At 41.0% G+C, this 26,336-nt stretch overlaps 1 protein-coding gene across 3 annotated transcripts in view; it reads left to right on the top strand.

Annotated features, from left to right (window-relative positions):
• The window catches only part of RPGRIP1L (RPGRIP1 like), a 72,414-nt gene that overhangs the window by 33,402 nt on the left and 12,676 nt on the right, over window positions 1-26,336 (top strand). For all 3 annotated transcript variants that reach the window (XM_035119297.2, XM_060276058.1, XM_035119298.2), the window contains exons 15-23: window positions 309-761; window positions 2,713-2,849; window positions 4,080-4,443; window positions 5,149-5,345; window positions 6,156-6,239; window positions 7,356-7,436; window positions 8,526-8,688; window positions 11,272-11,366; window positions 19,449-19,632. In XM_035119297.2, the coding sequence (XP_034975188.2) occupies window positions 309-761; window positions 2,713-2,849; window positions 4,080-4,443; window positions 5,149-5,345; window positions 6,156-6,239; window positions 7,356-7,436; window positions 8,526-8,688; window positions 11,272-11,366; window positions 19,449-19,632 (1,758 nt within the window). The remainder of the gene's footprint in view (window positions 1-308; window positions 762-2,712; window positions 2,850-4,079; window positions 4,444-5,148; window positions 5,346-6,155; window positions 6,240-7,355; window positions 7,437-8,525; window positions 8,689-11,271; window positions 11,367-19,448; window positions 19,633-26,336) is intronic.

Raw genomic sequence — 26,336 nt, 5'->3', positions numbered from 1 at the left:
CTTCAGATACCACTTCAGATACAGATACTTCAGATACATTTCTTCAGTATCTGAAGAAGTGTGCATGCACACGAAAGTTCATACCAAAATAAAAACTTAGTTGGTCTTTAAGGTGCTACTGAAGGAATTTTTTTATTTTGCTCCTATAGGTTTATAAAGTGGGACCAGATTTTTAATATTAACAGTGATTCTGGTTATAATGTGCATATATCACAGGGCAGGTAGCCAGTGAAATTGTAAAAAGCAGCAGAGAGGACATTAATGCCAACAAGCAGAGTCATATCTACTTCTTATTGTTTGCATTCCAGCCCAGCTGAAGGATATTGCTTATGGTACCAAACAGTACAAATTCAAACCAGAAATCATGCCGGATGATCCAGTTGATGAGTTTGATGAAACTGCTCACCTAGAAAGAGGAGAAAACTTGTTTGAAATTCACATCAGCAGAGTAATGTTTTCGGCAGAAGCTGCCAAGTCTTTCGGTGATCAGGAGCCCACGACTTTCTGTACTTATGCATTCTATGATTTCGAACTACAGACAACTCCAGTCGTCCGTGGCCTTAGCCCAGCCTATAATTTTACTTCTCAGTATCTCATACGGGTGGATGACTTCTTTTTGCAATACATGCAGAAAAACTCTTCCACGTTTGAGATCCACCATGCCTATGGCTTGGAGTTTGAGACAGCAGCAGCCTGCCAGCTGAGATTCCATGAAATATTGGAGAAGAATGGCAGAATCTACAGCTCAGCCATGTTAGTTGGTGAGTCTTGGTAATGTATGTTGCAGTGTTGAGCTTCATTGAGTGGCAGCTGGTACCCATTGGGACTGGCAGGGCAGGAAGCAGGAAGTAGGCGGAGCCAGAGCCAATTTTAGCTTTGTTCTCCTTCTGCCTTCCTGCTGAGTTCTACAAAGGCAGCTCTGAGATTAAGGAGGAGGTAGCTGACAGGCAGTGCCACCCCCTGGCCCAGTTGCAAATAAGAGAGCAAGCAGATGGGCGCTGACTGAGGCCAGACTGCGGCTGGTGATGGTCATACATCGTTCAGGAATGGGGTACCTGTGGCCCTCCAGTTGTTGCTAGATTTGAGCACCCATAATCTCTAACCATTGGTCATGGTGTCTGCGGCTGATGGGGATTTGGAGTCAAGTTCCCCATCTCTGGACAACATCCACTTTTTAGTTCTGTGATCTGACTGTTTTTTCACATCAGAAAGGAAAGACTCAGTAACTGCAAACTTGTGTAGTTACATTTCTGTGAATTTCAATAAAACTAGTTCATGAATTAGTGTCATTTCACATATTATGTGGCAACAAATGCCTGCTTGGATACACATAGTGAGGGTCGTGTATTTTGATGTAAGCACTGGAAATTCCAGTTCAAGCCACCAACAATGTATATAAGTTTATAGGTGGCCTGAATGGGATAGCAAATGTATGTATTCTTATGTTTTCTTACATTTGTATCCGCTCTTGCCTCTGCTGTGGAGTCTAAGGTGATGTATGTGTGGTTCCTAGACAATTACTCATCCAGGTACTGATCAGACCCAGACCTGCTTAGGAAGGTGGTGGCCTTAGGTGCCTTCAGACCATACCTTAGGACCTTATAAATAAATTCCTTTGTTAGTAGATCAAGAACCAGTTGTCATGCATATTGGTAGATCTGAGGTCACTGCAAAATGCAGTATTATTGAGACATCAAAAAAAGATAAACAGATGTTTCTGCTTGTTAATTATGGATTGATCAATATTTATGTCAGAACATTAAAGGTGCAGGCATAGTTTTGTTTCAATAATTACCATGAAAATATCAAATTCCCATTGTGGTCTACATATTTATTGGCTATTGATGGGTCATGATGGATTTTCTTCCAACTAAAGCTGCACTAAAAAAAAGCATTAAAAATATTATCTAATCGAAAGCATGACTCCCATTACCAGTAAATCAGGATTGGACTTTTACGTTCACCATCCAAAATGAGTTCCTCCTGCTACTGGTATATTGATTTAAAGGGAACTATGCAGGCTTAAATTCATAATCTTAGCTGCAGCTTTTTACAAACAACTGCTTTGACCACAGAAGAAATCAGAAACGAGTCTTGCTTATAGCACCCCAGAAGGTGTGGTGGGGAACAGTTTTCACTTCATGTCTAAACACCATTAAGAAAGGAGCTACCCAGCTTTCCCAAATAAGGATTTCCGTAATGTTGGCACCAAAAGAGATGTCATCTCTTGGACATCCATGAATCTCTCTGTCGAACATAAAACAGCATGCTCCCATTATTACACGGATAACCTTTGCAGATACAGCACTACTAATTTCTAACTAGGGATGTCGGACCTGTGGCCCTCAAGTTGTTGTTGTATTCCCATCCGCTATAGCCAGTGTGGTCAATGGTCAGGGCTGATGGGAGTTATGGACCAGCAACATTCCCCATCCTGCTCTAAATCATGGTTAAGCAGCTTCCAATGCTGGAGCAAAAGGATAAGGGGTGATCCAAAAACTGCCTTTGTATACTGAATACCAGATCGTAACAGCATCAAGCTTTGTATGAAATTAGGATCGCAAACCATATTGAGCAAGTCCATTGACTGCATTATCCAAATCAAAAAGATTGTTGTTTTTATTCTTCTGTGCCAGAAAGCTGGCATAAGCCTGAAAGCTGGAACACTTGACTCTCTAACTTTGTGTGATGCATCACATGTTTTATGTTTAGGAGTTGGACGAAGTGTACGAAACTATGGTACTGTGGAATACTGGGTCCGGTTAAGAGTTCCTATGGACCAGGCAATCAGGCTGTATAAAGAGCGGGCAAAAGCCCTCGGATACATAACGACAAATCTAAAGGACCAGGCAAGCTGAAGAATCTAGATTTATTTTATTTGCCTTATCGTTGTAGCCATAATTCTGTTTCACTTCATGTAACTGTATGTTGTAGCATTTTGTTTATATGTCTTTGCTCCATATGATTGTGTTCCTATTGAATTTCTGGTTTTGCCTTAAATGCTTTGCTAAGATGTGGACTCGTAGATCTGCTCACACGTGTCCCAGGTGATCCTCCAGATTTATCACCCTAGGCAATAATCCATGCATCCATTGGTTATAGGAGGATTCAGTAGCATAGCTCCATCCTATGCCAACAGAACCCAAATCATGGACACTGGGATGAGACTGTGGGAAGAAAGTATAACAGTGTTTAGACACATTGATGGAGGATAATGCTATCGATGACTACTAACCATGATGGCCATGTTCTGCCTCCACTATTGGAGGCAATATGTCTTTGAATTTCAGTTGCTGGGAATCACAAGTGGGAAGAGTGCTATTGTGTTCAGGTTTTCCTAGTGGGCTTCCCATAGGTATCTGGCTGGCCACTGTGAGAGCTGAGTACCAGGACAAGGTGGGCCCTTGGCCCGATCCAGCAAGGATCTTCTTAGGTTCTTACAACAAAGAATAACAAAGCTTATGGTGGGTCACCAGTTTTCCTAGTGGAATTGGCAGGAATAAGGAGGAGGAGGAAGGGACTTCAGAACCATCAAGGAACAAGCACAAGATTCTTTTTGTAGACGTCCTTAGTTTAAAACAAGGACTTCCAACTTCTAGAGTTTGCAGGACTAGTTTATTCTTGAATAAGCTGCTTTCATGACATCATCAGTCCCAGCAGGAAGATGCCTGCTTCCAGCTTGAGAAAGTGACTGGGAGGAAGACATTGTTCTGCACATCAGATAATGAGGGTGCCACAGTAGAAGCTGCGACCCACACTCATTAATTCTTAAAATATACCGCCTCAAATTTATTTGTGCCATTTTTATTATGCCCTCCTTCCAAGGAGCTCCAGGCTGTGTACGTGGCTTCCCCTTTTTTAACCTAACAACCATCATGTGAGGTAGGTTAGGCTCTGAGTGGCTGGATCAGCCCACAACCTTCATGGCTGATTAGGGCTCTTTGAACATACCTCTCGCCAGTCCTAGCCCACTACATCAGAGTTAATGCCAGTTCGATCTTTGTGTGCATTTCAGCTTGCCAATATGTCTATAAGTCTCTCTTCACCTAATTAGCTTTCCCCCCCTCTTGTTAAAACAGCCCGTGCTCAGTCCTGCCCAAGTCAACACTTCAGCAGATGGAAACTTAAATGAGCTTTACATTACAATAAAATGTTGTAGCAACCTACAGTGCCGAAAGAGAAACCTCCAGCCAAATCCTTATGTTGTCTACAAGTTCTTTGATTTTGCGGATCACGATACCGCCATCATTCCTAGCAGCAACCACCCGGAGTTTGCCGATCATATGTGCTTCCCAGTGCCAATGAATGCAGACCTCAATTGCTACCTAAAATCTGAATCCTTGAGTCTGTATGTTTTTGATGACAATGAAACAGAAGATGGGGTTTATCTAGGAAAAGCAAACGTGCCTTTAATTTCATTAGCACACGACAGATATATCTCTGGTAAGAACCTGTCCTTTTGCTAAACTATAAAATTAGCTGGTATATTTAAATTTAAATTGGTATATTGTGTTGAAAAACCGAGCTCAGCTTGGTCGTTGCTTCTCTGCTAGCTTTTAATACCAGCATCCTGTCCACGTTGCAGCTGTGTTGTGTCTTTTAAATCTTTTGAATCTGTTAAATAACTTTCAAAAAACTCACTCTGGCTTTCTCTCTGCACAACCTCTTCTGAAACAGTTGTTCAAGAGCCCCCGCACAGGTCCCATTCATTCCCATGTAGGTCATGCAGGAGAACTTCTAAATGTGTGGTCCCCTAAGACCTCTGTCATACTTAACTTGGAAGTAATTTCCATTGGGGGGGGGGAGATGGGGCTTACTTCCAAGTGCATACGTGTATGGGTGGGATCTTGGTGAAAATTGGTTCCACTCCTCCATGCTAACTGATTTACCAGTGTAGTTCATTGCTGTTATGATAGCAAAGGCCCTACTGTACAATTACCGCTTGTATAATTCTGTTAGACTGTGCCTTTTTATCCAGTAATTTACTTATTTATTTTGCACTTCCATTCTTCCATCATGGAACCCAAGGCAGCATACACATTGTTCCCAGGTGCAGTGGCCAGGGCCAGCCCCGCAAGGTGGTGCTTAGTCAACATACAAAATATTAAGTAGACCAGCTCATATATTTGCTCTTGTACTTAATTTCAGGTACCTTTGAGCTAACGGACTATGAAGGCCACTCCACTGGTACAGTTAGTGTTGAACTAAAATGGAAGTTTGCCTACCTCCAGCCAGCTGGTTTGATTGTTGCTGCAGACCTAGCAGATTACATCCAGAATGAGAAACCAGTGAAGGGCCAAGGGGAAGGTCCCATCCTGGCTCCTTCTTTCTCGTCGGCACCAACGGTATGATGTTTAAGTCTTCCTTCTTTTTTAAAACTAAAGGGTATATATGTGTCTCCAAATGAAATGAAATGAAATGAAATGGTGGTTGGATACCCACCCAGCCCAATTTTCCATCACTGGATCCCCATGTCTCTTTTTAAAAATGAATAAAGCTAGACAAATGCGTACTACTGAAACATATTTTGATGGGCAAGCTTCTCCCAGCTTACCACAGTATGGACTCATCTCAGTTGCTCTGGCTCAGGCTCAGTTCCAATTTGGCATTGCATTAATTCTTTTAAGCTCAGACCATTCCAGTTGAAGGCCCTGTCACACTCCTAGTGTGATGGAATTGGGAGTCAAGATCCCCAAAGACACACACATCCCAACATAGAGATATAGGAATCTGTCTTATAGCAGCTCTCCAGGGTTTCAGTCGGGGGAACTTTCCCAGCCCTGTCAGGAGAGGCTAGGAATTGAATGTGGGGGCCTTCGGCATGCAAAGCAATTGTTCTGCCACTGAGACACAGCCCTATTAGGGAATGGTTGTTGTGAAGCTTCCCAGCGTTTGAAGAACTACTGGCCCAATCCACTAAGTGGGAAACATTGAGAACTAAGCATCCATTACAACTAGGATTCCTGGGGGATGAAGTTTGCAGTGCTTCCCAGCTCAGTAGTTTGGACCAGAAAGCAGATCTGCATATTCCAGGCTTGTTAACTCTTCTGAATTCGGGGGGTGGGGGTGGAAGACAGTGCATCTGAACCCAAACTGGCTTATCAGGAACTTTGCTGGTACTGCTAGTTTTTGACTCAAGCCTCTTTGTTCCGTAGAGGCCACAGCCTAAGCCAAGACAACGCCCAGCTGCAGCAGATAAGAAAGTATCTTTTGTGGAGATGCACACGTTTCCAGTTCCAGTGAGTCTGGACTTTTTCTCTCTCTGTGTGTAGAGCCCGTTTCTCCAGGCAACCTAGAATAGGCTCTTCAAATAGCTCTGCCTTTTCTACTGAGGGACTAGAAGATCTTAAGGTCTATGAGATCTCCAAGAACTAGGGGACGGAAAAAGTGGGACTGTCCAATCAGACAGAAACAAACTAGCTTCCTCAAGTCCTTTTGCCAAGTATTTTAATGATAGCAAAACTTCTAGGGTACGGTATTTTTTTAAAAAAATAAAATATTAAGTTCAAAAATAAAAATGTTATAAATAGCATCATGCACACAGCCAGAATAGTAAACTACATTAAAATGCTTGGAAAAATAAACATTTATTTGGCTATTGATGAAAGGATATTGATGTTGGGGTTTTAGGGATAGAATTCCAGAAATGGGGTGCCACCACCAAAAAGGATAGTTCCACCTCTCTCTCTCCCTCCCTCCCTCTCTCTCCCTCCCTCTCTCTGCAGTAGCTTTTTCTCATATAGGATTACACTTGTGTTGTCTTTAGATCTAGTTTGTTGATGTCCCATGACACTGACTGTCTAATAAACAGCTGGTGTTTTTCCCCAGGATCAAGTAGTAACTCTCTAAGTGATGTCTTACTATGTGTTTGTCTGTTTAACTGAAATGGTTAGCTGCTTAGAGTATAAATATCAAAAACTGAGTAGAAATATGCTGAATATTTTTATTCATTCTTAAAGCTTTAACAATATTTGTATGCTGCCCCATAACAAAAAGTTATCTGGGTGGCATACAATAAATAAGTATAAAAACAACTAATATACAAAATGAAATTTATACACAAAAACCATAAATACAGCAAGAAAACAAAACTCTCCACAACTCCCAAAGCTAAAGCACAGATTTAAAGACTGAGAACCAGATTGCATTAATTATTTTTACAGGACTGAGTGAACGTAAAGTTCACCTCCTGGCACTAAAAAGATTACAGGGTGAATCTCTTGGAAAGGTTGTTCTATAGCGGAGTGCCACTACCAAAAAGGCCTTCTCTGTGGTGGCTGCTGATTTTACCTGTTTAAAAAGTGACCCTTGAGTTTTAAGAAATGTTGTCTATATTTGGCTCCTACTAACTTTAGAGTTCCATTCCTGTAAAAGAAGATCAAGAGACTGAGCAGAAAACTAAAGATGAAAGGCCCGATGTTTCAAACATTCCACAGGTACAAAGAAATTTAAAATCCACTAATTCAAGATTTTATTTCTAATTTTATGTGGTGCTGAAAGCATTAATTGATTGTGCAATCAATACATTTAATTTTGGATTTGAAATGATGGCTGTAATTTAGTTTTAGAACTATACCATGGATGGGGAACCCTTCAGATCCTGTTGGACTCCGATTCCCATGAGTCCCAGTCAGTTGATGGCAGTCGTAGTCCTAACAGGGTGGTTGGAAAACATTTTATGTCTCTGCATTCAGGGAGTATATGTTGGATGCCTTTCCAAATAGTGCAAGGCTTGTCTGCAGTGTTTAATAGCAAAAAATATAATAGCGTAGTTAAACCCTTTAGGTAAATCACCTTTGTGGCAGGGTGATTGTGGGAACTCAGCAGATCGATCAGCCTGGAGTAGGCAAGGATGCTGCAACTATAGCATTCCACTTAGATAGTAGACTCTCCATTTCGAAGGAAGGTTAAGGGATTAGACTGGTTGTTCTTAGTTACAGGAAAGTAATTCTCTTTCCTACTCTCTCTCCCTGGATTGGTCATTTGACAAGCTGCTCTGAAATGAATGGCAAAAAATCTACAGGGAAAAGAGAAAGCTAGGCATTGCAAATTGAATGCTTTAGTGAATGGCTTTATACAGGTTTACAAGACATGTCATGTTATATATTAAAGAACCAAGAGTGCAGTGCCAAGATGGATTAGAGTTCATGGAGTCAGTCTCAATAGCGCTTCCGCTGTGGGCCGCTGTCCAAGTTGGAAGTTGCATTCACAGCACAAAACATTCCTAACGTGAGAGTGTAGGGTGGGAAATTCTCATACATCTGACCTGCTCCTTACGCTGGATGCATTTGAATATATCAAGAACTCAACAAGCAAGTGAAACTTACCCTCTACCCCCAACCCCGCCCAGATTTCAAACCTCTTTTATAGAAGATGCATAAATCTCAGCTGTCGAATTTAGCAAGTTGGAAATCAGACCTTAAAGAAACAGATTTTAAGTTTAAAAACCCTGTTTGTGTAAAATTAAATGCTAACAATAGCTTTAAAGGTACCATGTGTGAAGGCTTCTGTAATCCTTACTCCAGCTCATGCCAGAAACACAAGCGGACAGAAGAACAGGAAAACCCACAGCCACATTTCAGCAGGAACAGGAGGATCTTTCTCAGCTCTCTGAAGGTCAGTTTGCTGACCAGAGCTCAGCTACTTCAGGAGATGAAACCGAAATTACTGAGGAACTGGAACCAGAAGGTAATTTTCTGCTTAGACAACATACCTCTGCTTCGCTCCCTATTAGACATACAATGTTGACAGTACAGGCAGCCAGATCTGTCAAAGTTGGTTTCTCTCACTTCTCTCACTTTTCCAATATTCAGTTCATCCCATTTCTCCCCCAGTTTGCAACTTCTTTTAAAAAAAAGTTTGCATGAAAATTCATATGCATTTTGTGCACATTCCACCTAATATACACAGGTTGGTGCACAGTTTCGCCTACCATGTACATTTTTGTCAGCTATTTACCCCAATCTTCATTTTTGTTTGCTTGCTATTTTCACTAATACAGGCATCCTTGTATCTACTTTCCCACAATTATGCATTTTTCTTTGTGAACTATATCACAAAATTCAGGGAACTTTCATTTTGTGAACTGATAGGACAATGGGGGTTATAACAGGGGTAGTCAGCCTTTTTCTACCTACCGCCCACTAATCCATCTTACTTGATGGTAAAATTTCCTTACCGCCCACCAGTGCTCGATGGAAGGAGGATTCAGCTTGTGCCATAAAACCCCCTAACGCCCACCTAGAATCCTGAAACGCCCACTAGTGGGCGGTAGGGACCAGGTTGACAACCCCTGGGTTATAGTTTGTGTATTGGGTTGGGAAATGTGAATTTGGTAGTTCCAGTTAAAAGGCAAACAGAAATAATTTCTCCCCATCCTAAGTTGACTGCTCAAGTAACTTCAGCAGAGGCCATTGTTCTGCTCTCTCACATCTGTAGCAAAGTTGGAGTAGTTGGCGTGTTAGACTAAAAGAATAACTTCCAGCTTTGTAATAATTGAGAAAGAAGGTGGGAGGGAGTTTCCAACCAAGTTCCATGGAATATTAAAGGACGCTGGCTTCTGTTTTAAAATGTTTTTATATTCTCTCTTCAGAAGAGAGTTTCCTCTTTCAGAAGAGGTGCTGTTCTGAAGACTATTTTGAAGTGTGTGGTCCTTTTGTCTGGAGATAGCAACCACTCATAATGTCAAAGAGAGGGAGTCTCAGACAATAAGAGGCTAGTGTATGACCTATCACATATCTCTGGATGAAAGGAGCTAGAGGCATCTTAATGCAAAGAATGCAAACATCCCAGGTCATTACTATTATTAGTATATGCTCACTGTATAGGAAGTGAACAGAGACCTTCTGTTGCAGGCCCAGATTCCATTCAAGCGCCATTGAAATGAATGGTGTTGCAGGGAGAACAGCGGTTTCTGAATTCCAGTAATGACCAGAAGCATAAATTGTCATGTGCCACAAAGCTGTGTTGCACACAAGGGACCTATTCAGACCAGAATTCAGTGTTCAGTAGAGGCCTGCAGAGGTGATCAGCTGAACCAGTGACCATATAAGGAGAGCATGGTCTAGCTATTCCATGCATGTCCATCACTTGATAACCTGCAGTATTAGTGGGGGTGGGGGGGTCACTTTGTATGTGTGAATGGGCCATTGGGGTTGTAGCACCACAAACCTTCATATCAATCTAGGGACAATTTAGTTCAAAGGTGTTGGTTCACAACTTCTGCTGCCAATTGTGAAGTTTACAGAAATCTTGTTGGGTGGTGGGGTGGGAATCAAGCAGTAAACACATCTGTGTGAAATAGCCCCATTTCCTTGTATCCCCAAATTTCCACATACAACTGCATTTATGTGGACAACTCATGAGTTGTTTACAGGGTGATGATGATCGACATCCCATTCCTACAAAACATTGCAAAATGACTAGTCCACAGGGCCTGCATGGTCAGTGTAACTGCTGTGAAATGCATTGTTTGTGAACAATTTCTACAAGTTGGGTAGTGCTCCTGGATTGGCACATGATAGTAAAAACTAATTTGTATAATCATCCAATAAGCTATTCACAGGGTTGCAATAGCCCCAGTGTGAATGCCTCCCTGGAGTGTCACCTTTGTTAACTCCTTTGGTGGTTAAGTAATAAATCTTCATTCCTTTGGCAAAGGAGACCCATAGATGTGATAGAAGCTGTCCCCAGCAGATTATACAAGTATGTAAATAAGTTATGGGTAAATAAACTGGAACCTGCACACCACAGGGAAGCCTGGCATATGGGATGACAACTTGATCTCAGTTCACCTTTTGAACTGACAGGGAGCAGCATTATCCCCTGAACAAAAGCTATATGAATGCATGCAAAGTCACAGCAAACTTAATATGAATTGTTCAGTATAGGCTTGGGGTCCATACAAAATATCCAGGGTTTGGGCTTTCTTTTCTTTTCTTTTCTTTTCTTTTCTTTTCTTTTCTTTTCTTTTCTTAATAATCTCTTACTATGAATGAATTGGTAACACTGAATCTCTCCAAGTGCCAAATCAAAGTGAAACGAGGCCTGAAGAGGAATCGGGTGATTCTGCAGACCATTTAATGATAATTGATTGGCCAGTGTCACATTGTGTCTGCAAGGAAGAGAAATCGTACACCACCCTGTGGAACTATTTCCATTCGCTTTTATACCATGTGTTTTAACAGTTTTCTTTGACCATCTCAACTGGACTTAATACTGGCTATGTGTTTGTTTGTTTGTTTGTTTCTGTTCTGGTTGTTTTCACAACAGACCAAGATGATAGACAGGCAACTGATGCTGTTGAATCAGTGACAGATAGTGATGACTGTATTGTCCCAAGTTCAGTGTCTACAAGCCTTAAGCAGGTTAGTCTCTTTCTGTGTGTAATTAAATTCTTCCATCTATACCTTATCAAAGACTTTTTAACCCCCACCCCCACCCCACCCATTGATATTGGACTTAGAATATCAAGAAGGTTGTTCAACTTCTAGTTAGTCCTTTGTGAATACTCTTAGAGAACAGAATATCCATTTGTGGTGTGGGGAGGGGCAGTGGTGATGTTTGATGGAGGGTGTATGTGTCTGTATACATATATGTGACAAAGAGTGTGGGAATTTCCTAACTTATTTCAGGCTTCTTAACATCTTTCTTCAAAATCTGGCCTTGAATTTTTAGTGTTGTGCCTACAATGATTGATATCAGCCTGATTATAATGTTTAGGCACTAGCTTAGAAAAGAACGCATGTGCAACATCTTAGCCCGTAACCAGGCACATTAAACAATGTTTCGTGCTTGATTGGCTTCTTGTCTATTCATCATCCCTCACAGGGATTTTGAAATTCTGCCACCTATCTAAACCAGACAGAGAGAGAGAAATTATTTTAATAGCTGGAACTGTATTATGATTAACTGCATATTCCATGCCATCAAATTCTTTTAAGCTGTAACAATGTGAGCCAAATAGGAAAATTACTCATTGCCAATGAGCCCTGCAAGAATGCAGCTGGGTCTACAAATCTCTAGTATTGTTGCACTCTATTATAACCAGAATGATTTAGGAGGACTTAAAATATCTTGCAGCCTCTAAAGAGCTTGGTGCGTGGATCTTTTATTCCTATCTTTCTCCACTCATCTGCCCAAGACGAAATGTAGCAACTGGTCCAAGATGGAGAGAGAAATCTTAATTATCAAGGGCACAGTCCAGTTCTCCATAAGTGATTCATGAGCAGCGGCTGCCCTGCTCACTTCAATGTCAGGGGCAAACTGGGATTCCAAGATGTCATTGCAGAGTATTGCTGCCACATCTGTTAAACTAAACTAGTGACAGTTCTTTGGGCATGACCTGTCACCTGTTTTAAGGGAAACCTTTGTGCTCAGTTCACATTGCTGTGAACAGAGAAGTCCTCACATGCTCTGGAGCGCCTGTACATTTAGGCATCTGATGGACTAGGACCGTTAAGTTAAAGTTAAGTCCCACTTGAACTCAAGAGATTTGCTTCAGATTAATGGGGATAACCCAGCCACTTCAAAAGTCTCATTTGTTTCAATAAGTCAGTATTAAATATGTGCTTCACCTCTCCCTTTGACTTCAGTGGGACTTAGGCATGCTTGATGTATGCTGAATTTGGAAGGAAATCCCACTGAGCTGAAGATGACTCTTAAAGGGGGCGAGGGGACTTTCTCCTACCTAATAGCCCCCATCCAGCAGTTCTTTCTACAAATGGGAACTCTTATACTCACAATGCAATTATTATCGGATGTTCAAGGCAGGTGTTGGAGACCCATGACCCTATGGATGTTGCTGGAATACAACTCCCATCATCCCTGATAACTGGCAGTGCTGATGGGGCTTGTTGGGCTGTGCAACATCTGGAGGGTCATATGTTATCCAACCTTGATTTAAAGGATATATTAAGAACTGCCACAAATTCACTAATCTGAGTGCTGGTGCATGCATAGAGATGTACCATCTATTTCAACTAGCAGCAGACCTTTGAGGTTCCTGGCCTGCTACTTGAGGCCTTTCTTGTGTGTCATTTAAAGCAGAGATATCATAGCTTAAATGCGCTGTGCCACTGGGCTATGGTTCTCCCCTTGAAATTGCTTCTGTTATAGCCGTTTGCCGAAGTGTTTGCAATATCAGTTACAGCTACGATCAAAATCTGTAGGTGGAAGAAAGCCGTTACACCAGAAATGCCTAGTTGGTTGTAGGAGGGGGAAAAAACCTAACTAAAACCTTTGTTCAAGATCCAGCTTCTTATTTTTATCAGTGAGATAAATATCCCCAAGGCTGTTCCAACGCTGTAAACACAACTTCCGATTTTATTTAGAGATTGCCTTGCTAATTATCCTGTGAATCCAAATGGCAAGCCACATGGTTTCAGCCACTTAAGATTATGCTGTTCCCTTCTTGCAGGTTGCAAATCAAACAGTCCATGGTTATTTCTTAGTTATGTTGATCATAAAAGGAATCTTAACAGATATTTTTTCCACCCAGGATTTAACTATACCACTTGCTTTTTCTCCTTCTTTTTCTTCTCTGTTATGTATAATTAATCATAGATTACTTCATTTTGTTTCATTGCATTTACAACATTTATGAGCTTCGCTTTGTCGGTAGGAAATGCTTGTCCCCTTCTTTTTCCTTTCCAAAGTGGCGTAATTAGTGTTAGCATCTTTTTTAACAGGCTACATAAAGTTTAGTGGCTGGATTAAATCATGTCATTAACATAATGTGCTATACAATTTGCCCCTATCTCTTTTCGTTTCCACTACATCAAAGTGCCACAGAGTGCCAACGTAATTGGGCCTTGCTAGCTTGTCAGGTTGAGTCAAGATGATGACTGGTGCTTTTGCTAAAAAAGCTTCCAGGCATGATAATTAATGGAAGGGGGAGGTAAAAAATCAGGGAAATGTAAAACTTTGGATGGTTCTTTATGAATATTTCATACATTTGAATAATCAGAAGTTAACATTATCAATTTGATGTATAATACATTGATTAAAAGCCTTGTTACAGGCCCTCGAAATAGACATCAGAACTGGAAAATTTGCATTTTCTTTGGCGAAGTCTAAAAAAGAAATAAAATAAAATTAACAATTGCTTGCTCTCATCTCCACCTCTGCACTTGATCATTTTGAGTAATACTATAGCTTTCAATTATCACAATAAAATTTAACTGCTGTCAGCTCCCAAGTTATCTTCAAATGTGCCCACAAGGCAAATCTTAGCAAAACCAATTTATTCCGTGGTGGTCTCATTTTCCTCTAGGTGTGTTTACATCTTTTCTCCTTCATTATAGATAGTCTTTGTGTGCTTTTCTTGCACTAATAGCAGTTTAGTGAAAACTGTCATAATCACTTTCCTTAAATTAAGATCTTAGGGTTCTTAATTAATTTGGACATTCGGCATTCTTTAAAGAGCACAAGCCAGGCTTTCCAGGTGGCTGTGTTTCTGCAGAGCACCATATGTTGTAAAAAAAAGAAGAAGAAGACACTAAGTTAAATTGGGGGTCCTGGAAGAGAAAAGAAAAAAGCTAGCTTTTGTTTTTGGGGTTTTCTAATATATGTATTTTTAGACTTTATAACTACCCGGTCCACCTGGGCTAGATCATGAGCTTCAGAGGAATTCTTTTTTTTTTTTTATGCGCTCATGAACCGCAAGAAAGCATGATTTCTTGGCTTTAACTTTAATTCCCCTCTAATTACGATAAATCAGTGTTTTTTTGTATGCCTCTTTGAAAGCTGTTCAGCTGAAAATGGCTTACAGGGACTGCATTCAGATATGACGCTCAACCATGGTTTAGCGTTATTAGAACGAGCCATGACAAGCCTTTGGGTTCACGCACTCCCTTCTCCTCTGAGTGTGAGGGGAGAAGATTGAATGCTTCCATTTCTAGTTGTGAGTAAACTGCAGTTAGCCATTAGAGCCAAAACTCAGGGAAACGGTGGCTTACTCTAATTGTGGTTAAGTCAAAGAAAGCAAGATCAGACCATCCTTTCAGATCCAGAACAAGCCACATTTTCCTGAGTTCAGGAAGGGGTAAAGCATGTGGAAAAAGGCTGTGTCTCTGGCTCCATTCCTGGTGATGCAGTTTTCCACTACCCATCCGCACGTTAGCATGGGCATCCATGGGGAGCACTTGGTGTGTAGATCTGCTATATGCATAGCCTTCCCCAGATCACTCAGGGTTCCAGGGGCCAAGAAAAGGCTACATGCATTGGTGTGAAGACTTCCCTGCCTCAGGCATCAACTGTAATGCATGGTTGGCAGAGCCAAGAGCCGCCATGCTTTATTGGTGGCAGGGCCTACAATGCCATTTCTCTTTACCTCATGAGCTGTGGAGGAGAGGGAACCTAGGGGAAACCATCTCACCAGGGGACTGTCTTGTAATGTTAATTTGGTTTAGTGTGATTTCTAAACTAGTCCAAATTCTGAAAACGCAGTGGTACCTCGGTTTTCGAACGTCTCCATTGCCAAACATTTTGCTTTTCAGATGGTGTAAACCCGGAAGTCAATGCTTCGGTTTTCAAACACACCTCGGAAGTCGAACATGCCACACAGCTTCCGCTGAGTGCAAGATCCAGTTTGCAACCAATTTGTTTTTGTGACTGTCCGCCTAGGTTTTCAAATGTTTCAGAACTTGGTCTTCCAGAACGCATTACGTTCGAAAACCAAGGTACCACTGCAACAATATTGAGTTGCATCCAACCAAGTTCTGTTCATGGTAGGCCCGCTGAAATTCTAAGTTAGTCATTCCCACCCATTTCAGTGGGCCTACTTTAAATAGAACTAACATTGGCTACAGCCCATTGACGTTTTGGGCCTACCCAGGGGTTCTGTATGTTGTCCTATGTTCACACAGCAGGGAATCTGATACCGGCTCGTTATTTCCTGCATTGACTGGAAGTACCTCTCCAGGTTTGCAGGCTGGGGGTTCTTTCCCTACCTTCCATGGGGATTGAACCTGAGACCTTTTGCACTCTTCCACCAAGCTACCGTCTCTCCCTTGCAACAGCAGCCCTCACCTCAGTACTCCCTTTAGCTCAGGGTGGGCAATCTGTGGTCCTGCAGAAATTGTTGTACTATAGCTCCCATCATCCGTAACTGTTGCAGCGCTGGCTGGGGCTGATGAGTGTTAGAAGTTCAGCAACATATGCAAGGTCACAGGTTGCCCACTCCCCACCTTCAAGGACCATCCTTCAGCATTCTGGAAGTGCAGTCCTCTTTTTCAGATGTCTCCAAAAAGACGCTAAGCCTCATGCTCAATGTTTATCATACAGATTTCTTTGTTGGGCCATACCATCCAGCCCTGTGAATTTATATGCCTTGCCCATTCCTGTTGCAAGCCATTTCTTTCCTTAATATAAAACAAGTGTACTGATTATTTTCTCCATCAAACATTATAAAGGGTCTCCTTTACATCCATAACTCCGACATTTGGACTTCATTTGTTGACGGCCGTCTCAGCATGAGCCGGTTTTGACAGTCGAGTTAAATATTTGGAGGGGAATGACTCTGAATTTCACTTAAAAATACCCCTAATATATCTGTACAATAGAAGGCGAAAGGAGTTGTTTCCGAAGTAAAATTAGACAATAGAGGCAATTTCATTTTTTATGCATGTGAATGTAGAGTGCTTGAGGTTATTAGTTGAAACTGAGTAACCTTTCCAGGCTTTCATCTCTTTCTTTTCAAATTTGAATATGAAAAGCATATTCAAGTCAAAGACCATCACTTTAATGACATTTGGCAGTCATTTGATTTATTAGGTTTTTAGAAAAAAAATTCCTTTAAATATTTCATCATACTATGCTAATCCTAGTAATATTGCCAGCTGAAGCCATGTACCTGTATTAGCGGAGACAGAATGGTGTGGAATTTTCTCTGTCATCCTAGTAAAATTTCCATGAATCTACTGAATAATAAAACAACCTTATTGAAATATTCAGATTTGGGTTTTTAGTTAAAGTGTCTTAGGATACATAATAAAAGAAAATGTCTTTTGAAAAAAAAGGTGGGGGTAAAGTTACTTCATCAAATATTGAAAGAGGTTGACAGGAATGAATATTGTTCTTTATTAAGGACGCTCATTTATTTATTTTTTATTTACAGTGGGGTACTCAAGCTTTCAATTGATTAATTATAGAATATATTTTCTGAAAAACGCATCGACAATTGCCATGTTGAGCTTGAATATTGTATTGATTTGCAATTTGAACGCCAGCCCTCTAGAAAGCTGATCTCCCTTTCTTGTTATTCTAATTCTGTAATTATTACTGCGAGGTTAGTGATTTGAATTTACAACCAAAAGCCTTCAAATTCCACACACAGGAGAAATAGTCTTTAATGTAGAGAGGGAGCCATAAAGAGAAAAGTTAAGCAGAACTTGACAGCTGAGATCTACAAGGTGCTAGGTTTGCTCTTTGAAGAGCAGAATCTCATGCTTTGAATGTTCTTCTGTGTAGCCTAATTTTGAAATCACAGTGGTTATGCATTCTTTGAAACCATTGACTTATTCAGGAAAATGTTTGTGTGCTGCCCTATTAGCATTTGACATGAAAACCCTTCCCAAATAAGGGTGCAGTGCCTTTCAAACCTTAAACACACTTGTATACTCATAGGTCACAGTCCCATTCTACATTTAAAGTGCCTGGCTTCCCCCAAAGAATCTTAGGAGCTCACAAAACTGCAATTCGCAGCACCCTTAACAAATCTCATAATTATTTTGGAAAAACCATGTGCGTTTATATGTCTGTTAAATGTACTTTAAAAGCAAGGATTGGTCATGACCATAGATGCTTTGCTTTGGCAGTTTTGACATGTAGGGAAATCACCATGAAGTTACTTTTCCCTTTCATCTTTGCATGGTGAAATCATTTTTAAATGCTTCCCCTTATGGTAAAATGGACATTTTTCTTCATCTTGGAAAAACCTTGGGTTTGTTTGTATTCAGCTTAAGTTCTGGATACATTGACCCATTGGGTTTACTCTGAGTAGAGCTAACATTGTTGTGACCCTTGCAGTCCCATCACATTTCATGCTGCACTAAAGGGACATTGGTATTTGTGGCAGGAAAATCTGTTACTGTGCAGGAGAGATCCATGCCTCCAAAAGTTTGGGCTTGTGACTGACACACCAAGTTTTGGATGCAGTTCTCAAATACTTGGTGATTGCATGCTTGAATTTGCAGGCCTTCCCAGCACATTTAATGTGTGCATGGATGCATTTTCACCCCATGAAAATTCTAAAGGAAAGTTGCCTTGTGGCATATTTTTGGCACATCAAAAGGGTTTGAATGAATGAATGAAACTTTATTTGCATCAGCCATCGGCCATAGCAACAATAGAACATTGCGATATACACAAAACAAAATAAAAAGTTGATTATATAAAACACAGTTTAGGATTTGCAAGTAACATTCAACCATTGTTTAGTGTTTAGCCTTTGTAAGCATGAACAAACCATTGGGCTCCATCACTCGCCCCACCTCCCACACAGCCAGGAGGAGGAATGAATTTATTTATACATTTTATTTCACAGAATGTGCAGACTGCCTAATCATAAAAGCCTCTAAGCAAAATACACAATACACATTAACATTATCAATAAAGTACAGCTACAAATAACTATTCAGTAATCCATTGTTTGAAGTTGGCTTCTTTTGCAACTCAGTATTTTAAAACCATGAATTTGTACAGGAATTGAGGGAAATGAAATTGAATCATGGCTTATTCCTCCTCCCAGCCTTGTGGGAGGGGGAGCACTTAATTCCAAGGCTTTGCTGCGACTCTCAGAGGCTTGTGTGCGTAGTGGAAAGCCATAGTTTAGCATTACATACAAACCAGGGCTTAGTTTCTGTTGCACGGACAAACCTTGGGCCTGTGTGCCCCCCTCTCCTAGTTCAGCACAGCAGCAAGATCAGAAGCTCCCACTTGCAACTAACCACAGATTATCATTTTACCTGAATCAGGATGTTCTTGCTTTAGACTGTGGTTTGTCCAAACAAGCCAAGATCAAACTCTACTTTCTGATCCTGACTTGTTCAAATAAATCATAGTTAAAACTAATGGCACTTCCCGGTTAAGATTAAGCAACACTTGTGAGTTGAGAACAGTACATGTGGCCCAGAAAAGTGTCTTTGCGATGTGAAGCAACAACTTGCATCAATGCATGTTAAAGGTTCCAGGTTCAATCCTCAACCATAATCAGCAGCAGGGCTGGCAAAAAGTTTTTCCAGCATAAAATATAAATCTATAGGTCTGTTGCAATGACAGTGTTAACTACAAATCCCAGTGCATCAGGACCTCATTGTCTCTCTGTCATAAACTATCAGTCATGTTTTATCATCCAAAACATCTGGTGTGATGTGCAAGTTTGTTGTGACATTTTGGCATTGCAAGAAGTATATACTCTGCTACTTTTTCTTTCTTTCTTTTTGTCATAGTCTGGTGAAAAAATCCGGATTGAAATAGTATCCCTCAGTCTAACGGAATCCCAGGTTGCAATGGATGACACAATAAAACGCCTGTTTGTAGAGTGCAAGTTCTCCAACTTCCCAGCAGATGAAACCCCAGTGTCACTTCCTAAACCGAGAAGGGGACAACGGGTCTACTACAATTATAGCCATGGTATGTGCTCATTAAGTATTATTCTGTTATGTTTCCAAGTCACCAGTGGTGTGGCTTCTTTTAAAATGATTCCAGTTTGAATATTAGCAGGTAGGCATTTGGTAAGTTATGCTTCAACTTTCATAAGTAAGGCCCATCAGGCCAAGCTTCCATCTCTTCTAGGATCCTGCTTCCTGGAGTGGCCAAACAGTTGCCATCAGGTAGCTTGCAAGTGCCTCTCACAGAAGTGACTTGGTGTGAGGTCTAGTGCCCAGGAGCCAAGCCACTAATTGCTCAGAGGGTCAAGCTAGTGGATTAGTGGATCATCAGAAAAATAAGCAGGTTGGTCTGCAGACAAGTGATTTTTTCCCCTCTCTAGACGGAGGAGCCAATCCAGAATCAGCAGCGAGGATCCAATGAGATCCAATTGGCTTCTTCCATATCACCCTTCTGGGCTGGAAGCTGTAGCAGCATTCCCAGCTGTAGTGGTTGTTTTCTCAGCTTACAAGCTGCCATGGTGTTGCAGGGACTAAGACTCTTCAAGACCCCTGAAACCTTATACTTGGTTGATTAAAGCAAGGATAGGCAAAACATAACCTATTGTCCACTTCAAAAGTGGTTAACAGGGTGCTCTCTAGATATAGCTGGACTGTGTCTTCCCTCAACTCCAGCTAGCATTGCCAGGAATAATGGGCTGTAGTTCAATAACATCTCGAGTTAACCACCCCTGTTCTACATGCTCTCATCCAAGGTACAGAAGTGTATTGCAGGAAGAACACCAGTTTTCATTAGGCTTGTTTAAAGGGGGAAATTTCTAACAATTGTTCCAGGGATCGTTTTAAAAATAGGATAGCAAAAATTGATTAAATTAGAAACTAGGCAAAGGGGGGGGAACCTCACTAATAAGTAATTTTCACAATTTTAGAAGAGGCTTTCCTCATATTTTCCAATATGAATTCTATAGGAAATATTCTATAAGAAATAAGCAGAACTGGTCCACCAGTGAATGAATGAAGTTTCACAATGTTCACAAGAATCATATCCAACTTGCATTACTTTGGACTTTAATTGTGATTGAATATCACCCAGGATTTAAAAAATAGCACTGACAAGGCAAACAAATGGAGGAGCATCAAACGCTCAACCCTGCTTCAATTCAGTGGTGCTTGTCGGGAATCAGCGCTTGGCAGATTCTACCCCCAATCATTTTTATACATAACACTAGAGTGTCGCGTATAAGCAGATGAATGCTGTTTGTTATGCCAAGCTGTAATAAATTTTGATGGCACATTGTCATGCAGTAAAATACAGAAAACATCTGTGGATTCGTTAATCCCCAGGATTTCACAAAATCCAGCATTCAGACATTCCCCATTAGAAAGCTTAGAGTTAAAACTTGCACTTATCCTTGGTACAGAGCGTACTGTTCTAAGTGATGTAGCTAATCAGGAACTCATCCAGTTGTTGGTGTCAGTAACTGCTGTTATTTGAGAGTGATCTTATCTAGTCTGTATGTTTTCTGTGTCAGAAGGCTGAAGTTGGGAGTGAAATTATGTTAGCAGCCAACTTGGTTTATTATTATGGCATTCATTTTCCATATAAAAAGTGCTCTTTGTGACTTCATTATTCCCCCCCCCCCAATCCTGGGCTTCAAAATTTATTGCGCAGCAATTCAGACTTGAAAGCTGGAATGCACCCACTCAGCTTTATTAAAACTTTTAATCCCAAAAAGAAACATCCCACATTTTAATTCTAGCAATTTGAACATATTATTTGAACTGATGTCAGGCGGTTCTTTTTAACGTATTATTTTTTTAAGAAGGAAAAGACAGTTCATATCGCTTCCATGGCAAAACCAGGACTCACATTCAAGCTTTAAAGCAAGTCAACTTCTTTACACTATTCCCCTGTTCCAAGTGTCCTGCTACAGGTTTGACATCTCCACCTGTTACTGAGTGGTCTAGGTTGTCCTTTGCCTGTATATGCCAGTCAGCATCCACTTGTCAGATTTTTTCTCTAGCACAGAAAAGCAAACCCCACCCTTACGTCACATGCCTAGGGGGCAGGACTGTGCATTAGAAATGGAAAAAGAGTTCTGAAGCCATTGATGGGGAATCTGTGCCTCCCCTCTGCCCAAAGCTGCTAGGCTCCAACTCCCATCAGCCCCAACCAGTGGGAACTGGAGGGCCAGAGGTTCCCCCAACCCATTTTAAACTATTTGGTTGTGTCATATTCTTTTTATGCTGAACCCCATCTGTGAGGCAGCCTGAGGGTTCTGTTTGCTGCACATTCAGGCATATACGGTAGCTAGGAGTACATCATCCACTCTTCCTCTTGGGAAACATTTTTTGCTGTAATTGCCACAAAGCTATAACTCGCCACTAATTTCCAACATGGTTGCTTTGTTCTTCCTAGAGAATTGCTTAAATAACTGGCCATCTAATTTCTCTTTAGTGCCAGCTTTTCTGGTAAGGGAACAGCATATCAAGGAAGTGCCCTAATGAATTTGCTGTTTGATAATGTCAGTGAGAAAGCCAATAATCTAATAGTAATGAAGTCAGAATGTGTGTGTTTACTATAGCTTTACTCCATTTCTTATTCATGCCTAATTAGATTTGGGTATGTAGAATATTAGGGGTTAATTGAATATTTTCTTTAATAAAACTGAGATTTACATGATTGGCGAAGGAAGTGTACTTTGAGCTTAGAGGGAAACTAGCAGTCCCCTAGATTTTGCATGGAAAAAATGACGATAAATCCAGATGTAATTTGAGAAATCATTATTTCTTGGTAAATAATACATTCTTTTTATTGAGTTCTCATTATACTTATATCTTAGCACTGTGACTGGCTTTAAAAAAAACTGCTTTACATCCTAGCTGAGACAAAGAGATCTTTTGGAATTCTGGCATAATAAGCAACACCTAATGTAATGATTTAGTGCTCTCAATTCCTCAAGCCTGTGTTTTTAAAATATATATAGGTAGAAGCAAGGTAGTCTTACAATTAATAAATTAAATCTTATTGTTATACTACGATGGAGCCAAGTGGTGTTTTGGTTCTTCTTATGTGGATCAATCTATCCATGTAAAGAACTATATATAGCTCTGTGTTAAGTGAATTTAGGGAAAGATGGAAAGGGTTCAACTATCTAACATCTATTCTCCTTCATATTTAAATGTCCTGCTGAAAGTGATGTAAATCTGCCAGTCCCATATCCAAACAGTCCTTCTCCATCTTGGTTCCCTCCAGAAGTTTCGAACTACAACTCATATCTGCCCCCGGCAGCACAGATGTGCTACCTGGGGATGATGAGAGTGCTAATCCAAAACATCTGGAACGCATCAGACTGGGGAAGGTTGATGTATAAGGACAGTTAAGTCCTTATGACAGTTGTATGTCAGATGTATGACAGTTAAGTCATACAGAGAAAGGGGAAATAAATTTGAACACTTCGTAACCATACACTATATACACACCCACACTGAGTTTAAACCCCTTCCCTATGTAATTCTCCTGATCTAGGTCTTAGACATGTCCCCAAGCCAGCCCTGTATCTAGGAGGTTTGTTGCCCCAAGCTCAAGTTGAGATATCACTACCACTAGACCCTATCTTCTGCTCTTTCTGGCAAGTGGCCATCTCCAGCTGTACCCCAGTAGGTTCCTCCAAACATCCTTCACAATTTCATAGGAGTACAGCTGCTGTTACCTCCAGCCAGCATGGTCTATGGCCAGGGGTGATGGGCACCATGTTGGTGTATGTTGGTTTCAGTATCAGATCCCTGGGGTAGAGCAGGGATAGCCAGCTTGGTGCTCTCCGAATGCTGATGGGCTACAGTTTTAATCATCCCTGAACATTGGCCACTGGGGCTGATGGGAGCTGCTGTCCAACAACATCTGAATAATACCAGGTTGGCTGCCCCAGGATAGGGCCTCAATGTGGGTCAGTTTTAAAATAACTTGATCTGCTAGCGGTGAAAATAGGAAAGCAATAGTAAGCAGGCGAGTGTCATGCTCATGTTTTCAAACTCAACCGAGTGATGATTCTAACTTTAAGGGGGAAATATTGTAGATGCAAGCAAACTGACCTTATACTTTCCTCTAACTCAAAATAGATAGTTACACCGTTGGGGTCGACTCTTAATTTCACCTTGACAAAATGATTTTTTTTCCCCAGACAAGGCCACCATAATTGAAATAACAAAGATTAAGTTCAGTTGATAGACACTGATAACAAGGAAATAGCATTTATATTTCATAGGGCTGAGAGAATATTGCCATGAGAATGCTGAGAAGGCAAGAAAGGGGCCTGGAAATAAGATTAATGATCGAGGGCCTAAAGAATGTTATCTTGGCTGTATATAAACCTGCTTGGGAATTGACAATAGAAAGGGGCAAGATTAATGAAATCTTCCAAAGTTTTTTTTATGAGACCTATATAGATCAGAAGCCTTTGGCTCTGTGGAGTGAGTAGTTGATTATTTGGACAAATTGTAGTTACCTGAGGCAAGGCGAGAGAAGGGGGGGCGGTAAGAGAGAATTGATGTCTAGATGCACTTTGGATTCTGAATAGGATGATAGAGGAAAGGAACTTTCCATGTTCGCAACACAGAAAATTCTTTTTAAGTTCTCTCTCTCTCTCACTCTCTCTCTCTCTCTCTCTCTCTCACACACACACACACACACATATGTTTGGGACCTGTTTCAGAACAAGGGACAGAAGCACATCCCCAGTGAACAGATTTTGGCACATCTGTACTATTCTGAGACCATGTCAGCATTCAGGTTTAGAGAGAAGTGTCTTTCTAACCTTCATGGCTGTAGAAAGCAAAATGCTGAAAGGTCCAGAAATCAGGACACCAGTCAAATCAATCACACCGTCACAATGTTTTCCAGCATCCCTTCAGATCAAATACTGCTTGATTGCCCAAATTATCCTAGTTTATAGGTTAGTTTGAAAGGCATTGGCTGCATTCAGAATATTTTATTCCAGCTTAAGATGCCACCTACTTCCTTGACACAGGGCCCCTTTTCGAGCTGCAGTTAAACCAGGAAACTCTAATTAACCGTAGTTTCCTCTTTTATCTGACGTGGGAAATTATGGTTACCAGCTTCGGAACTAGCCAGGCTATTAAACTGACTTCAGACCATGGTTTAATATATTGGTTTGTTCTGAAGCTGGTAGCCATAGTTCCTTGCTTTGAAAGAAATGAGAAACTAGGTTTAATTTAAGACTTACTGCTTTATGCCACAAAATGGGGTGCTTGTGCAGGTGAAAGACACATTCATATCTTATTAAGCTTTGAGATACGTTTCCCTGAATATGGAGAGTGTGGTGGTAAGAAATAGAGAGACCTGGCATCAGTAGGTTCACTTGGGTAACTAGTAGGGAGACTCCAGGGGTTTGATGGGGGAGCCTTGGATAGAGCATTCCACCTACTCACTTACATGATTCTTGTTTCCCATTCATCTGTTGGTTTCCTACGTACTGAGAGAGCAATGGGCAAGGGTGGTAGGGATCTTGCCATAAGATCTTTGGCTCATAAGAACATAAGAAGAGCCTGCCAGAAAAGGCCAATGGCCCATCATAGATGAGCACCCCATTCTCATTGTGGCCTATGGGAAGCCCACAAGCCATAGCTGCCAAGTTATCCCTTTTTTAAAGGGATTTTCCCTTATGCTGAATAGGCTTCCTCACGAGAAAAGGGAAAACTTGGCAGCTATGCCACAAGCAGGATCCGAGTACAGTGGACCCTTGTTCCTGCACTCTGTCGAAAGCCGTGTCAGACGTTTGGCTTCTGAAAAATGTCCGGAAACCGGAACACTTGTTTACTGGTTTTGGGCGTTCAGGAGCCAAAACGTCTGAGTACCAAGGCGTTCAAAAACCAGGGTATGACTACTACAACATTCTCTCTCCCACTTGTGATTCCCAGCAACGGGTATTCAGAGACTTGTTAGCTCCAACAGTACATCTTTTGCTCAGTATGCCCTCCAATATCCATGGGCCCTTAAATATTAAACCCTTTCAGGGCTTAGAGCAGATCTCTCCCTGATACTGTATAAGGCTCCACGCTCCCCACCCCACCACCCCCCAAAAAAACAAGTTTCCTGTAGATTTTTTTTTAAATTATAGTTTTCCATGTTTGTGCCTTCTTGCTTTGGTTCTTAATCTAGACATTCGTGTTCCGGGAAGCTTTAAAACTGGTGAAATGAGAATTGTTGTATTTTGCTTTTCAAAGAAGCGGGAGCATGTAATACTTCGCAGAAGAGATCAGAAGTATAGCACATAAGATTTAGTGTGCAGTGTGTAGGGAGGAAAGGAATTTTCTTCATCTGACTTTTGTTAAGCAGTACAGTGTGATTCCTCAATATTATCCCTATTCCAAGTTAGTGGGTGGCAGCCTTATGGGAATTTGGATGAGAGTGGTCGTTGGGAGCAGGCACAAATATTTTCTCTGCTTAAAATATTTATATCCAGAGTACAAACCATAGTTCTTGAGGAAGCTTACAACATTAAAAAAACAAACTAACACAGAACAGCATGTAACAATACATCGTAAAAACAAGTAAAATATGTCATAAAAACACAGAGCAAAAAGTAGCAATATGTCATAAAAGCAAACATCAGCATAATAATACCAAGAAACTCCCCACAGATTAAAAAGAATACAAAACCCGAGATTAATCAACCACTTAAAAACCATTAAAAGCCTGGGTAGTCATAG

Source organism: Zootoca vivipara, chromosome 6 (assembly GCF_963506605.1).
Source record: "Zootoca vivipara chromosome 6, rZooViv1.1, whole genome shotgun sequence".
Classification (NCBI taxonomy): Eukaryota; Metazoa; Chordata; class Lepidosauria; order Squamata; family Lacertidae; genus Zootoca; species Zootoca vivipara.
Note: the sequence above shows the minus strand (reverse complement) of the source record. Positions and strands in the feature narration are given on the sequence as shown.